Source organism: Castor canadensis, chromosome 1, assembly GCF_047511655.1.
Source record: "Castor canadensis chromosome 1, mCasCan1.hap1v2, whole genome shotgun sequence".
In the NCBI taxonomy this organism is placed as follows: domain Eukaryota; kingdom Metazoa; phylum Chordata; class Mammalia; order Rodentia; family Castoridae; genus Castor; species Castor canadensis.
The window spans coordinates 205760711-205773839 of record NC_133386.1 but is presented as its reverse complement, the minus strand read 5'-3'; the positions used below and the strand labels follow the sequence as shown (position 1 = coordinate 205773839).

The window sequence follows — 13129 nt, the reverse complement described above, 5'->3', positions numbered from 1 at the left end:
GAGCTGGGGAGGCCGCCCTGAGGTGTCCAGGGCTGGGGAGACGCCCACGTGCACACCACTGGGATGGGCACGGAGGGTTTCTTTGGTCTCTTTAATTTAGTCTTGTGAGGTTACTTTCTTTGCACCCTCAAATCCTGCTCGCCCTCAGTGGGGTGTTCCGGGAGGCACATCTGCCTCCTGCAGCAGGACGACTGGGCTGTATCCCTGTGTGTGCTGAGTTACAGGAGCGGGGCAGTGGGAGCGGGGTGCGAGGGGCACCCACGTTCATCCCCAGATACAATTGTGGCAATTGTAACCCCTGGCCACTTTGTGCATGTGGCATTAGAACAAAAGGAGCCCGGGGCCTTGTCTTGATTTTCCTGAGAGGCTGAAAGGAGACAGGAAAGTCTGGGAGCCCAGGAGGGCACCCCTCAGTCAGCCCCGATCCCTTCCGTGCCAGCATGAGTTTCGCAGCATCAGAGGGAGATGGACAAAGCCGGGGGCTCCAGGCGCCTCCTGGCTTAGGTGAAAAGCCATTGTCAAGTCCCAGGCAGGCAGGCATGTCTACAGCTTTGCAAGAATTCAGGCTGTGGACACAAGACCACTAATTTGGGGACAAAGGATTATTTTAAAAAGCGGTGGCCTTGAGCACAGGGCAGAAACCACATTTGCTCCCTGGTCCCCTCGGTCTGGAGGGAAGTGAGGAATTGCTTGTTTTCTCCGGGATCCTGGCTTGCAGACACTTCCACTCCATCACTCAGTGCAGACCCCAGGGGCGGGCGGACGCATGGCAGGCACACCGCACAGAAGCCCCAAAGCCACGCGACGGCCCCCACGCTGAGTGTCTGCTGAGGTTTGAAGGCAATCAGGATGGCTGTTTGACAAACCCCCCATGGCCAAATATGGTCTCCTGCCTGTATTTGTAAATAAAGTTTTATTGGAGCACAGTCAAGTACATTTGCTTACTTATGGCCCAGTGCCACTTCCACACTACCACGGCAGAACCGAGTAGCTACAGCGTAGGTGACCGGATCCACAATATTAATCCCAGGTCCACACACGACCGGGGACATGGTGCCTGCTGGCCCCTGGTCCCAGCGCTTAGTGGCACGTACCTCTTTGTTTCTGTACTCCTTCCTCAGGGACTTCTCCAACACTCTGGCTTCGTATTCGGCTCGGGGGTGATCCTGTGAGAGAGTCAATGGCTGCCTTGTGGGCTGTGCCCACGCGTGGCGGGTCAGCCCCTCTCTGCCATGGGCACCCTGTGGGGCCAGCTCACAGCTGACTGCTTGTCCCGTGTTTGCCCTGGATATCGGCCAGGCCTCCCCCGCCCTTGTTGGGAACCCCAGCCCAGAGGGATGGCCGCGGGATCTGGCCCGTGTCCCGGAGGGGGACAAGGCTATGCCAGGCTGCGGTGAATGCCAGCTATGAACTGGCCCCGAGAGCGTTCTATGGAGGGAGCCGCGGGGGTGGAAGAGGCGCAGAGAGAGGCAGCGGGTGCGGGAGGCCAAGGCCAGGCCTCGGGAGCCCAGAGCAGGTCAGCGAAGGTGCTGGAAGGGAAGAAAGGTCAGCAGAGGTGGGGGAGGAAGCAGAGCCCCGGCCCAGGTGAAGTGAAGGAGCTGCAAGGTGGACAGACGGATCAGGTGTGCAACAGGTCCCTCTCCCGGGAGACAGGCTACGAGAAGACAAGAGTGACAAAAAATTCCAAACCTTGACAGCCTCCTTCGGGAACCAGAAAAGTGAAAAACCAAAAAACAAAACAAAACAGAGAGTCTGTTACTTAGGCTGCTTTCCCTAAGAACCAGGTTGCTGTGGACCATGAGGACAGGGGAGGGGACAGGGTCTGGCAAAGGTGACGTTAGGACAACTGACCATGTGGGCTCCCAGGGTTCTGCAAATTCCTACGTGAGGCCCAGGCACAGACTTCCTTCGACCTCCCACCAAAACCTGGGGTCAAAGGCAGCCTCCCGCATCTGAGGTTGTCAACTTCCCCAGGGGCCCTCATCAGCCATGGGGCACAGGTGGCTTATTTTGGGGAACTCATTGAGGCCCCCTGTGGCTGCGTGCCCTGATAGTCACCACCCCAAATCAAACCCCGAGTCGCCAGGGTCAGGAGGTCATGGGTAACCCCCCCTCCAGGGGGAGGGAGGGGAGAGAAAGGGGACAGCTCCCCCAGCTACAGGGACATCACAGAAGGACGTTCTAAACCAACTTCTTTTTTTATTATTATTCATATGTGTATACAAGGCTTGGGTCATTTCTCCCCCCTGCCCCCACCCCCTCCCTTACCACCCACTCCACCCCCTCCCGCTCCCCCCCTCAATACCCAGCAGAAACTATTTTGCCCTTATCTCTAATTTTGTTGTAGAGAGAGTATAAGCAATAATAGGAAGGAACAAGGGGTTTTGCTGGTTGAGATAAGGATAGCTATACAGGGCATTGACTCACATTGATTTCCTGTGCGTGGGTGTTACCTTCTAGGTTAATTCTTCTTGATTTAACCTTTTCTCTAGTTCCTGGTCCCCTTCTCCTATTGGCCTCAGTTGCTTTTAAGGTATTTGCTTTAGTTTCTCTGCGTTGAAGGCAACAAATGCTAGCTAATTTTTTAGGTGTCTTACCTATCTTCACCCCTCCCTGTATTCAAGTCTTTTTTTTTTTTTTCTTTTTTGGCAGTGCTAGGGTTTGAACTCAGGGCTTCCGCTTGCCAGACAGGCACTCAACCACTCGAGCCAGGCCACCAGCCCTTTTTGCTTTTTAAAGTTACATTTTAGAAAGGGCCTCATGTTTTTGCCTGGGACTGGCCTCGAACTGGGATCCTCCTGTCTATGTCTCCTTCATAGCTGTGATAACAGGTCTGCAACCCCACACCTGGCCTATTAGTTGAGATGGGGTCTCTCACTAACTTTTTACCCAGGCTGGCCTTGAATTTCAGGCCTTCCAATCTCTACCGCTCACATAGCTGGGATTATAGGTGTGAGTCACCACACCTACCTCTATTTTTGAATCTTTCTAATTGAAATAGCAATAAGGAAAGAACCCACCTAGAGGCTCGCTGGCCCAGCCCCTGCCACAGGGACGGAGCTCAGTTCCATCCCTGGCTTTGCCTCTGATGAGCATGCCCACAGGCAAGTGTCATCAAACATTTGTGAAACAGGCTAAAGAGGCGCTATGGTGACAGGTGCAGCCCAGTGGCGGCTAGCTGGGTGACCATTTATGGGACACTTAATGTGTGCTGGGCCCTAGTCTGAGACCCACTGACACCTCTTCACACCCTAAGTACTGTTCCTCCATGCAGTTTGACAGGCAAGGACACAGGCACAGAGAAGCTAAGTGACTCGCCCAGGTCACACAGCAAGGGTGGTGTCAAATCAGGATGGAATTCAGACAGCTCAGGGCCCAGAGGCCTGTCTCATAACCCCCGCTAGGCTGCCCAGCCGCTCCCAGCAAACCTGGTCTGCTAACAAGGCTGTCAGCACAGAGCTGGCCAAGAGTGACCGGCTGACACAGTCTTAGGACGGGGCAGGCTAGGAGAGTTAAAAGGTTGAAGAGGTGTCCCTGTCACAGAGAGAAGGCAGGAGAGGCCCTGCTTTTAAAAAGGGAGCATCCTTTGTAAGATTAAGTGCCGGCCAGCACAGCCACACCTTCAGCAGGTGCGCAGGCCACCACCGCTCTGTGCCCAGGCTCTTTTGGGGGCTGAACTCCTTCTCATGTCCTCACCCTACAAGGAATTCCTGCTGGAGCGGGCAGTTAGGGGATGTCTGGGAGGGTGACCTCCCCTGTGTCCCCATGGCCACTGGCCACCAAGCTTCGCCTCTCTTCGGACCATGACGATGCTCTGCACTGGCCCCACTGAGGGCAGGGGGCTGGGATCGAGGGCGGCGGCTCCCTCCCCACACCCGACATGGGATGAGGTCAGCGTGGCGGAGCCCTGGCGTGCATCGAGACCACGCTGGTGGGCGGCATGTCCATGGGAGCTCCGAGATCAAACCACTGTGGCAGACGGTTGCCTGGCAACCACGGGCATGGGAATACCAGGTGATGAGTGGAGGAGGGCGGGGTGGCCTCGCCTTGGTGGGGGCCTGGGGCATTTATGACCTCGGAGTCCACATGAGGCCCGAGGAGGTGGCAGGAGGGACCCGGTGGGGGGAAGTAGGGGTGCACAGCGCCAAGGCCACTCACCTCCTCCTCCTCGAAGCCTGTGAGGTCCCAGAGATAATTGAGTCGCATCTGTTTCCTCTTCCAGTGCTCCATGAAGGTGGCGGCTGTGGGAGGGAGGAAGCCAGTCAGGGGCCACTGAGTCCCATCCTTGTCTATGTCACCATTGGCTGAGCAAGGGCCAAGAACTTCCCGTAAATTAACTGCTTTAGCCTCCAATAGGCTCTGTGGAGCAGGGACCACTGTTCTCCCATTTTTGCAGATGGGGAGACTGAGGCACAGGGCACACAAGCCTCAGCCAAGGTCATGCAGTCGTCAGGGAGGGGTGAGCAGGCTGGACAAGACTGGGCCTGAACCATCTCAGTCCACTGCTCTTGGGGACCCCAGGGTTCAGGTGGATGGGCGTTTTGAGGTCAGCAGTGAGGAGGCCAGGGCTCATGGAGCATCAAGGCAGAAGCTTGCCTCTTGCTTTGTGTTCCTAACAGACAAACAGTTCAGATGACACCGCCTCCAAGAAGCCACTAACCATCCACCTTGGTGTCAGAAGAAAACTGTTCCTGGTGGGACCTGCTGTGGTTTCATATGGCTTGAGTATCCCCCAAGGATCTGTGTGTTGACCTTCACTCTCCTGTGATGGAGGAAGGGCGTGGAAAGGTAACCCAACCATGGTGCTTAAGGGTGGGGCCTATGGTGGAGACTGGGATCAGGTACGGCCATCGGGGTGGAGCCCCATAGTTGAGTGCTGGTGGCTTTATCAGAAGAGGGAGAGACCAGAAGGCAGACGCAGACATGAGCTCCGTGTCTCACCACGGGATCTCTGTCAGCAGAAGCCATCGCCAGATGTGGTCCTTGACCTTGGACCTCCAGAACCTTGAGCCAACACAGCCTTCTTTACTTTTTAAAATTACCCAGCTTTAGGCATCTTGTTATTGCAGGAAAAGCAGACTAATATTGACCCTCCCCAACTTCACCCTGTTTCCACTTGTTCCTGCCGCCTTCCATAATGGGTACACAGGGCAGGGATCGAGGCTTCATTCCTCTGTCCCTAGCACACAGGGGGCTCCTGGCGCAGACAGGTTTCCAGAGTGTTCCCTGATGAATGCACTTATGAATATTCAACTTACAAATGGAGACGCAGTGGGCTGAGTGTCAGGAGGAGACTCAGCAGAGGCCGAGGGGGACACTGGGCACAAAGCCACCAGAGCTTAGGCTTTTTGAGTTACTGACAGGCACTGTTCACAGCTGTCACATTTGCTTTAGTGAAACCTTGCAGTAATTTTGCAGAAGACATTTTACAGAGGAGGAAACTGAGGCTCAGAGGGACCAAGAGGCCCATCTGATAAGTGGTGCCACCAAGACAGAAACAAAGCGTCCCACTTTGAAAGACCCCAAAGGAGCCAGGATCATGGCGGGGCTTCCTGGGAGGCAGAGGGAGGAGGAGAAGCACCTATGCCTTCTGCTTCCTGCCTCGGACCTCACTCAGGGATTCTGGTCCAGCAGGAGGAGGAAGCATAGGGAGCCTGGGAGACTCAGTTCCCCGGTGCAGAGCACAGCGGGGTAGGGAGGAAATGGATGATAGTCACAAACCTGCCTGAGACCGGTCTGAGTGGGGACTTTTTGGAGAAGAATGTAAGTGATGAGAGGTGAAAATGACAGGTGACATGAGAGAATAAATGGGGTCAGATCAAACTAAAAGGTTTTTTTTTTTTTTCAGTGCTGGAGTTTGAACTCAGGGCCTACACCTTAAGCCACTCCACCAGCCCTTTTTTGTGATTTTTTTTTTTTTTCGAGATAGGGTCTCATGAATTATTTGCCAAGGCTGGCTTCAAACTGCGATCCTCCTGATCGCTGCCTCCTGAGTAGCTGGGATTACAGGCATGAGCCATGGCGCCCGGCCTAAAAAGCTTTTGGACAGCAAAGTGATAATGAACAGAGCACAGCTGAGAGGACAAGAAGTATCTGCAGATGGTCGGCCTGCCGGGAAACTACTGTCCACGATACATAAGCAACTCCAACTGGAGAAAAATCTGCTTAAAGATGGGCAGATGATCTGAAAAGACACTTCTCACAAGAAGACCTACAAATGGCCACATGGTCCATGAGTTGAGGCTGGATGTCCCCAATCACCAGGTGGACACCACCTCTCTCCAGTTAGAATGGCTCCCATCCAGAGTAAGGAAAAGGGGGCGAGCCTAAGCGACGTGCACTGTAAGCATATCAGAAATGTCACAGTGAATCCCCTTGCACGACCAGTGTATGCTGCTCAAAATGCTTTGTAAGTATAATGACAAGTTCTGGCCACAGTGCAGAGAAATGGCAACTCTTACCACACTGCTGGTGGGAATTAAGTCAGTGAACACTGGCGAGACAGTATGGAGGTCCCTCAAAAGACTGAAAACACAATTTTTTCCTTTTTGGCGGTACTTGGATTTGAACTCAGGGCTTTGAGACTGGTAGGCAGGTGCTCTATGGCTTGAGCCATGTCCCCAGTCCATAAAGAGACTAAAAGTAGATGCCACACACAAGAAGCGATCCTCCAAGGCAAGGAGACAGAGTGTCTGGGGCAGCACTGTTGGTGGCAGGAGCTGAGACGGGGGTAAAGGGAACATAGCACACACACTGGAGTAGGATTCAGTCACGTGGGAAGAAAGTCTGTGGATGTGAAAAACACAAATGGCCCTGGAGGTCACGATGCAAAACAAACCAGGCACAGACAGACAAGCGCCCGTCACCTCACTCATCCAGGAGCTGAATTTACAGAGCACAGAGCAGCATGGCGACCCTAGAGGCGGGGACAGGGAGGAAGGCCTGGGGAGGGACCGGTTAATGGAGACAGAGTTGGGAGGATTACGTTCTGGTGTCCTGTGACACAGAGGGGTGATTACAGTCAGCTCCATTGCATCCTGTAATTCAAAGGAGCAGGAGATGGGGTTGTGAAATGGTAAGTGTTTGAGGTGACAGATAAGCTAAGCAGAATATGCAAAAACTGCACCACCCTGCTGCACCCCGTCAAGACCGACAGAAAGCCGGGTCTGAGCCTGGCTTTCGTGAGTGGGGCGGGGGCGGGGTGCGGCCAGGCTGGGGGACCCTGCAGGAGGGGAGGCCTGGAGCTGGCACTGCCCCAGAGAAAGGCTTGAGACGTTCTGCCTTGCTTACCACGTCCTCTGGCCGCTCCCGCCGGGTTGCAGTGTCTGAGGCCAGTGTCCTTGCACCTCCACCTGCCCTGAAGGCCCTGCTCCTTCACCTGTCAACATCTGTCTCCACGGTGACCGGTGACCAGCCTTTCAAACCTTGGCCCTTTGATGGCTCCAGAAACTTTTTAGACTTAGCCCTGCCCTGGAGGGCCAGGGCTGCACACCTACGGAGCTGGCCTGTCTGCAGTCCTGTGCTGGCCTCCCTCCTCCTCTCTGCCTCTTCAGGCCCATCTCCCAGGCCTCACCCTGCTCAGCTGGCAGCACCGAACCATCAGTGAGGCCCGTGCCGTGTGCCAGGCACCATGCCAGCATCTCACAGACGTCGTCAACTTCATCCTCACAGCAGGCATTATGGCAGGGATGAATGACTCCATCACAAGCATATCAGGACAACGAGGCTCAAAGGGATAGATTACCCAGGGTCAGGTGCAGAGGAGGGATGTGAACCCAATTCTACCTGACTCCAGGCTCTGCACCGGACCGATGCTCTGCACAGACACTGGATGTTCCTTAAAGGAATAATCGTGATTATAAATCCAACTATCAGAGCATCAGAGCAGGTCTTTTATGCATTAGGAAACAGAGAGGTTAAGTAACTTGCCCAAGGTCATGGAGCTAGGTGGCTGGTACTGAACCCAGACATTCTCAGGCTGGAATTTGCACTGCTGATTGTCTTAGGATGGATGCAGGGGCCTCTTGTGAAGGCATCTAAGCTAGCCAGGACCAAGACTGGAGCCTAGAACACAACCTGGAGGCTAGGGCTGGAGATGGCTTATGAATAGGATTGTCTGACTCAGTTATCTTTTTTTAAAAAGTAGACATTTGATATAGAAAAGTAGACATTTGATATGGAATTTGATATAGAATTCAGAATTTTCTGCTTTTCAAAAACCCAGAAGCACTGGCACAGGAGGCTGGAGCTGCCCTGATGAACTCTGGGCAGAACTTCTTCACTTGGACACAGACATGGCCATGTCCTATCGCCCGGTCTCTGCCGCTGGGACCTGCAGAGGCTGGAGCTGTGCCAGGCTCGGGCAGCAGGAGGGGAGATGGGAGTTTTTGCTGAGGCTGCGGCAGCCCTCAAAATTAGGTGTTCACAGCAGTGTGGCAAGCCACCTTCCACAGGGCTGAGCAAGGGCCAGAGGGACACCAGCATCTGCCCTCAGACTGCTTTTTTCTTTTTGGTGGGATGGGGGCTTGAACTCAGGACTCCGCACTTGCAATGCAGGCGCTCTACCTCTTGAGCCACACCTCCAGTCCATTTTGCTCTGGTTATTTTGGAGATGGGGTCTTGAGAACTATTTGCCAGGGCTGGCCTTGAACCTTGATCCTCCTATCTCAGCCTTTCAAGTAGCTGCGATTACAGGCGACTGCCACCAGTGTCCAGCTGTCACCTGCTCTTGAGGCCTCAGTTCTCTCTGAGGGCACCTCTGCACTACACAATGTCTGGCCGATGGCCAGGTTGTACATGGTGCCTTCCCACGCAGGTCCCTTTGACCCGGCCTCTGGCCCTGACGCCAGGCCAACACGCTGCACATCACAGCCACAGCCCTGCGGCTCAGAGGGGCCAGGCACTTGTTGGTAACAGGTGCAGCCAGGACCCTGGTCTCACAATGCCAAGATCTGCCAGTGAGGAGGGGCCACTTCACACCCACAAGGAGAAGAGCCCTGTAGGGTGGCCAAAGAAGCAAGACCACCCTCCTGAAAACCAGAGCCAGAGCAGACACCGCACAAAACACCACCGCTGGTGAGGGGACCAGGCCAGCTTCCGTCAACATTTGTTTTAACGACACCATGGCTCACAAACGCTATCAAAGGAGCCCAGAAGAGGCCGGCCGGAGAGTGAGTTCGGATCTGTGCGAGGTCAGGCATGCATGAGAGTGTGGGTGGTGACTTGACCCGCTAGCCTCAGTCTCCCTGTCTGTCTAATGAGCTTGTTAGTGGTGTGAGCCCGTCTGGGCCTGCTTGGGGTCCCCATTAACCCACAGTGGCCCTCCGTGTGGAGCAGGTGTTCTGGGCAGCCCATGTTATATGAAATAGCTAGACTATTCATGACAAATTCACAGACCGAAAGCAGACTGTGGTCGCCAGGAGCAGGAGGGACAGGAGGTGACTCCTCAGTGGGATTTGGAGGGGCCCCGTGGGAGGCAATGAAGTTAGATGAGGTCACCGGGATGGGATTGCTCTGGACCACCAGGGCACGGGCGCTGTCTCTGGCCCTGTCCATGGAAGGACACAGTGAGGCAGCTGTCTGAGGGCCAGGAAGCCGCCCTCAGCAAAAACCCCGCTATTGTGGCGACTTCTCAGATCCAGAACCGTGAGAAATGAGTGTGGGCTGTCTCAGCCACCAGGTCTGTGTGGGTCTAGTGAGAAGGGGCCCTGGCCAGACCCCAGACGTGCCGTCCCCAGGCTGAGCGGGGGCTGGCAGTGCAACCCTTGGCTTCCACAGATGCTCAGGGCGGTTGAGGGGCCCCAGACAGCCCCGTCCCCAGTGAGTGGGAAGTGTTAGCTCAGTTGGAGAGGGGCCGGGATTGTCACCTGCACTGGGGGGTGACAAGGCCTCCAGCCTGAACTTTCACATCGAGTCCCTAGGCACCTACCTAAGAATCCCCAAACGCCTAGCTCACGACTCACCACTGACTTTTAAACACCAGCAGTCTCTCCCTAAGTCCCCAACCACCAGTGCCATTCAAAACCTCCCTGACTTCCCATTCACAATGAGACAGTCCCCTCCCGCTTCCTGCACCAGGGCTGAAATCAAATGACCTCCTTTGTTCTGTGTGGGACTGACAAGCAGTGAAAACCCATGATTAGGGTATAATTTCAGAAAATTGATCTTCACAAGTAGCTAAATGGGGCTCCAACTTGCTCCACATGACCTCGTCAGAACCCTCCAGGGTCCTATGTGACACGACAGGGCAAAGTTCTGAAGGAGGCTGTGCAGTGCATACAGAGCCCTGCTCCATGCAGTGCATACAAAGCCCCGCACCCCGAAGTGGCTGCAGCAGTCCGCACAGATGCCAGGCAGACACAGGACTGGAGCTGCTCTGCAATTGTGCACAGAGGAGAAGGAACAGCTGCGGGGCAGGAAAAGGACAAATGGAAAGAGAAACTCCAGGGGAAAATGATCCCCTCGCCTTAGGGCACGGGTAATTGAATGAGGGATTTGAAAAGAGCCCAGGAGACCTCAGCTAATTGCTCTTGACAGCTCCATCATAAGGGACCAGGGAAGGGGCTTTGTCCCCTCACCTCTACCCACCCTGCAGGGGGCAGGGGCGGAGCTCCTGGCTCAGACCTGGCCCCCCTTTCCTGTTGCCCTCCCCACCCCCATTAATGATAAGCTCCATTTCCCTAAGAACTTGGTGGAAGGCATTTGATTTTTGGGCTTTTCTTGATTTTTTTTCTCCAAAATGGGGGTGTGTGTAGTGAACGTGGACTTGATCCTCTGGTTGACAGACAGGCACACTCAGGGTCTCCCATGATGGGAGCTGGGAGCCGTGGGCCCAACAGCAGGAAAATCCCAGGGAGTCATAGTTCCCAGTGACGGGAGAAGGGGACCTCTGGCTGTGTTGTCCCTGAGATGGAAGTGGGGACTGCAGCGGGCCTGGCCCACATCTTTGGGGGTGCAGAGAGGTAGGTGGTTCAGTGAAAAGCAGCACAGTGAGCTGGTCCCGTCACAGCGGGCTGGTCACATCCCCACAGGTAAGGGTCAGCTGAGCAGCGTTATCTCCTGCGTGGTCCTCACTACTGGTGTGGGGTAACTGTCTGTTCTCCCAAAATGGCACCTATCACAGGGGCGTGGCGATCAGAGGTGTGACCAGGGACTTGCTTGGACCTTGGAGGCAGCCAGGCCAGGCGGAAAATTCACCAAACACCACGGCTTCTCTACAGAGGAGGAGGGGCCCCATTCTGTGCCTGGAAATCACTGCACAGGGTCGGAGAGTCCCATGCAAGCGTCTGCAGGCTCCCACAGTGACAGGGACCTCACAGGGCTGCTTTATCCTTAGGTCTAAGGCCAGAGTGAGGCCTCTCCAGGGCTTTTAAAAGCTTGAAGGGCTGGGAATGTAGCTCAGTAGCAGAGCGCTTGCCTAGCAGGCACAGGCCCTGGGTTTGCTCCCCAGCCGCGGGAGAAAAGGTCCTTCCCTGCTTGTGACCAGGAGTGGGGGCTGTAATTTAGGTCCTCTGTGTTTGAGCTAGGCCTATCTCCCTAACCCCCAGGAATGACAGAGGGCTCAAATCAAGTGTTGGGGTCCTCTGCAGCCATCAAAACATCTCTCCTCAAGTGGAGGCTGTCAGGGGAGTCCTTGCCATGAGGACAGGAAGTCCTGGTCTCTCCCAGGCTTTAAATAGGGAAGAGGGGACTGAGGGACAAAGTCGGGGACCCAGGGCCAGGGGGAAGAGCACGGGATGAGGCTTCCAGTTGCTTTCTTCGAACCTTCCTTCCAGCCTCTTTCCAGAGTTCTGCTGCTATAGCCCCTACCAAGGATAAAGTGGCTTCTTGTGAGCGTAGTCAGCAGTGAGAGGGGGTCCATCCCAAGGAGGGGCCAACAGTGAACCCGTGGGTGTGGCTGGCTGAGCATCCCCTGGAGCTCGCACTGGTCTCCAGCAAATGCCCTTGCTGGTCCTTGTCCCTGACCAGAGCTGGAGCAACTCCCTGCGCACCAGGTTTGTGGTCTGTGACTCAGGTATAAGACATGAAAATAGGTCTGACACAAGGACGACTGCTCCTATTGAGAACACTAAGGGCCTTGCAGCAGATCCTGGCTGGCCTCTCCAGGACCCTTTCTACCTGTGCCCTGCTCCTCAGGCTCCTTCGACAGGCTTGCACCTCACCACAGGGCCTTTGCACATACTGCTCCTTTGGAATCCCAGGTTGTAAGGTTTAAAGGTGGTGGGTACCTCAGTTTTTGCTTCCCGCACCTTCTTGGTGCACATGTGGCAGCACCTCACGAATACTGGTTGATAAAGGCCTCCCGTGCACTGGGCACACAATGGGCACTTTTCATTCAGTTCCCATAATGCTCCAGGGTGATCAAATGGCGGTGGATGTGCACTGAAACTCTGCCAAACACCAGACCACCTTCTCTTATTCTCATCACCACCCATTCTACAGATGAGGATACTGAGCACAGAACAACAAGGTGCTCAATGACAGTGGAGTCACAGTCCCTAAGGGATGTGAGTGCATACTGGGCCACCTGGCTGACCACCAAAGGTGGCACTGAATAGTTTTCTAGCAGCTTGGGTGGCTTGATACCATGCGGGTCACACTCATCCTGCCCTTTGACCTCTAGTGGTTGTTGGCTTAGCAGCCATCTAGGCCCAGGAGCCCAGATGAGGGAACAGAGCTGGTTGGAGACCCATATGGAGGGTGCCTGATAGGATCAGGCCCTTCCACCCTGTGTGTGGGGGCTGCAGTGGGGAGCCCAGAAGGCCCCACTGAGGACATGCATCTGTTGTCAGTGGAGGGAGTGACCAGGGTTGTCCCCATAGCATCTGAGGGGACAGGCTCCAGCTGCACTCTCACCAGGCCCACTGCCTGGTCTTGTTTTCAGCACAGGTGGCGATGGGATCCAGGAGCTTAGCTGGAGACATCAGGGTGACCAGCCAGCCTCTTTATCCACCTCCTCCCTCACCTGAAGCATCTCTCACCTCTGCACACCTGCCTCCAAACCACACAGGTCAGCCCAACCCCGGACCCCGGCTCCAGGAAGTCCGGGCCACGAGCGTACAATAACCTCAATCTTAGCTTCCTTGGTCTCCTCAGCACGGACACAAAAAACCCCCAGCTCTCACGGGAC

General features: G+C 55.1%; 1 protein-coding gene across 4 annotated transcripts in view; it reads right to left on the bottom strand.

Moving 5' to 3' along the window:
- The window catches only part of Ano1 (anoctamin 1), a 163837-nt gene that overhangs the window by 28953 nt on the left and 121755 nt on the right, over window positions 1–13129 (bottom strand). For 3 of the 4 annotated variants that reach the window (XM_074050812.1, XM_074050816.1, XM_074050826.1), the window contains 3 exons: window positions 4159–4241; window positions 1690–1701; window positions 1095–1166 (listed from right to left, as the gene is read on the bottom strand). In XM_074050812.1, the coding sequence (XP_073906913.1) occupies window positions 1095–1166; window positions 1690–1701; window positions 4159–4241 (167 nt within the window). Of the gene's footprint in view, window positions 1–1094; window positions 1167–1689; window positions 1702–3482; window positions 3488–4151; window positions 4242–13129 lie in introns of all 4 variants that reach the window. The other variant, XM_074050824.1, reaches the window with a different exon arrangement.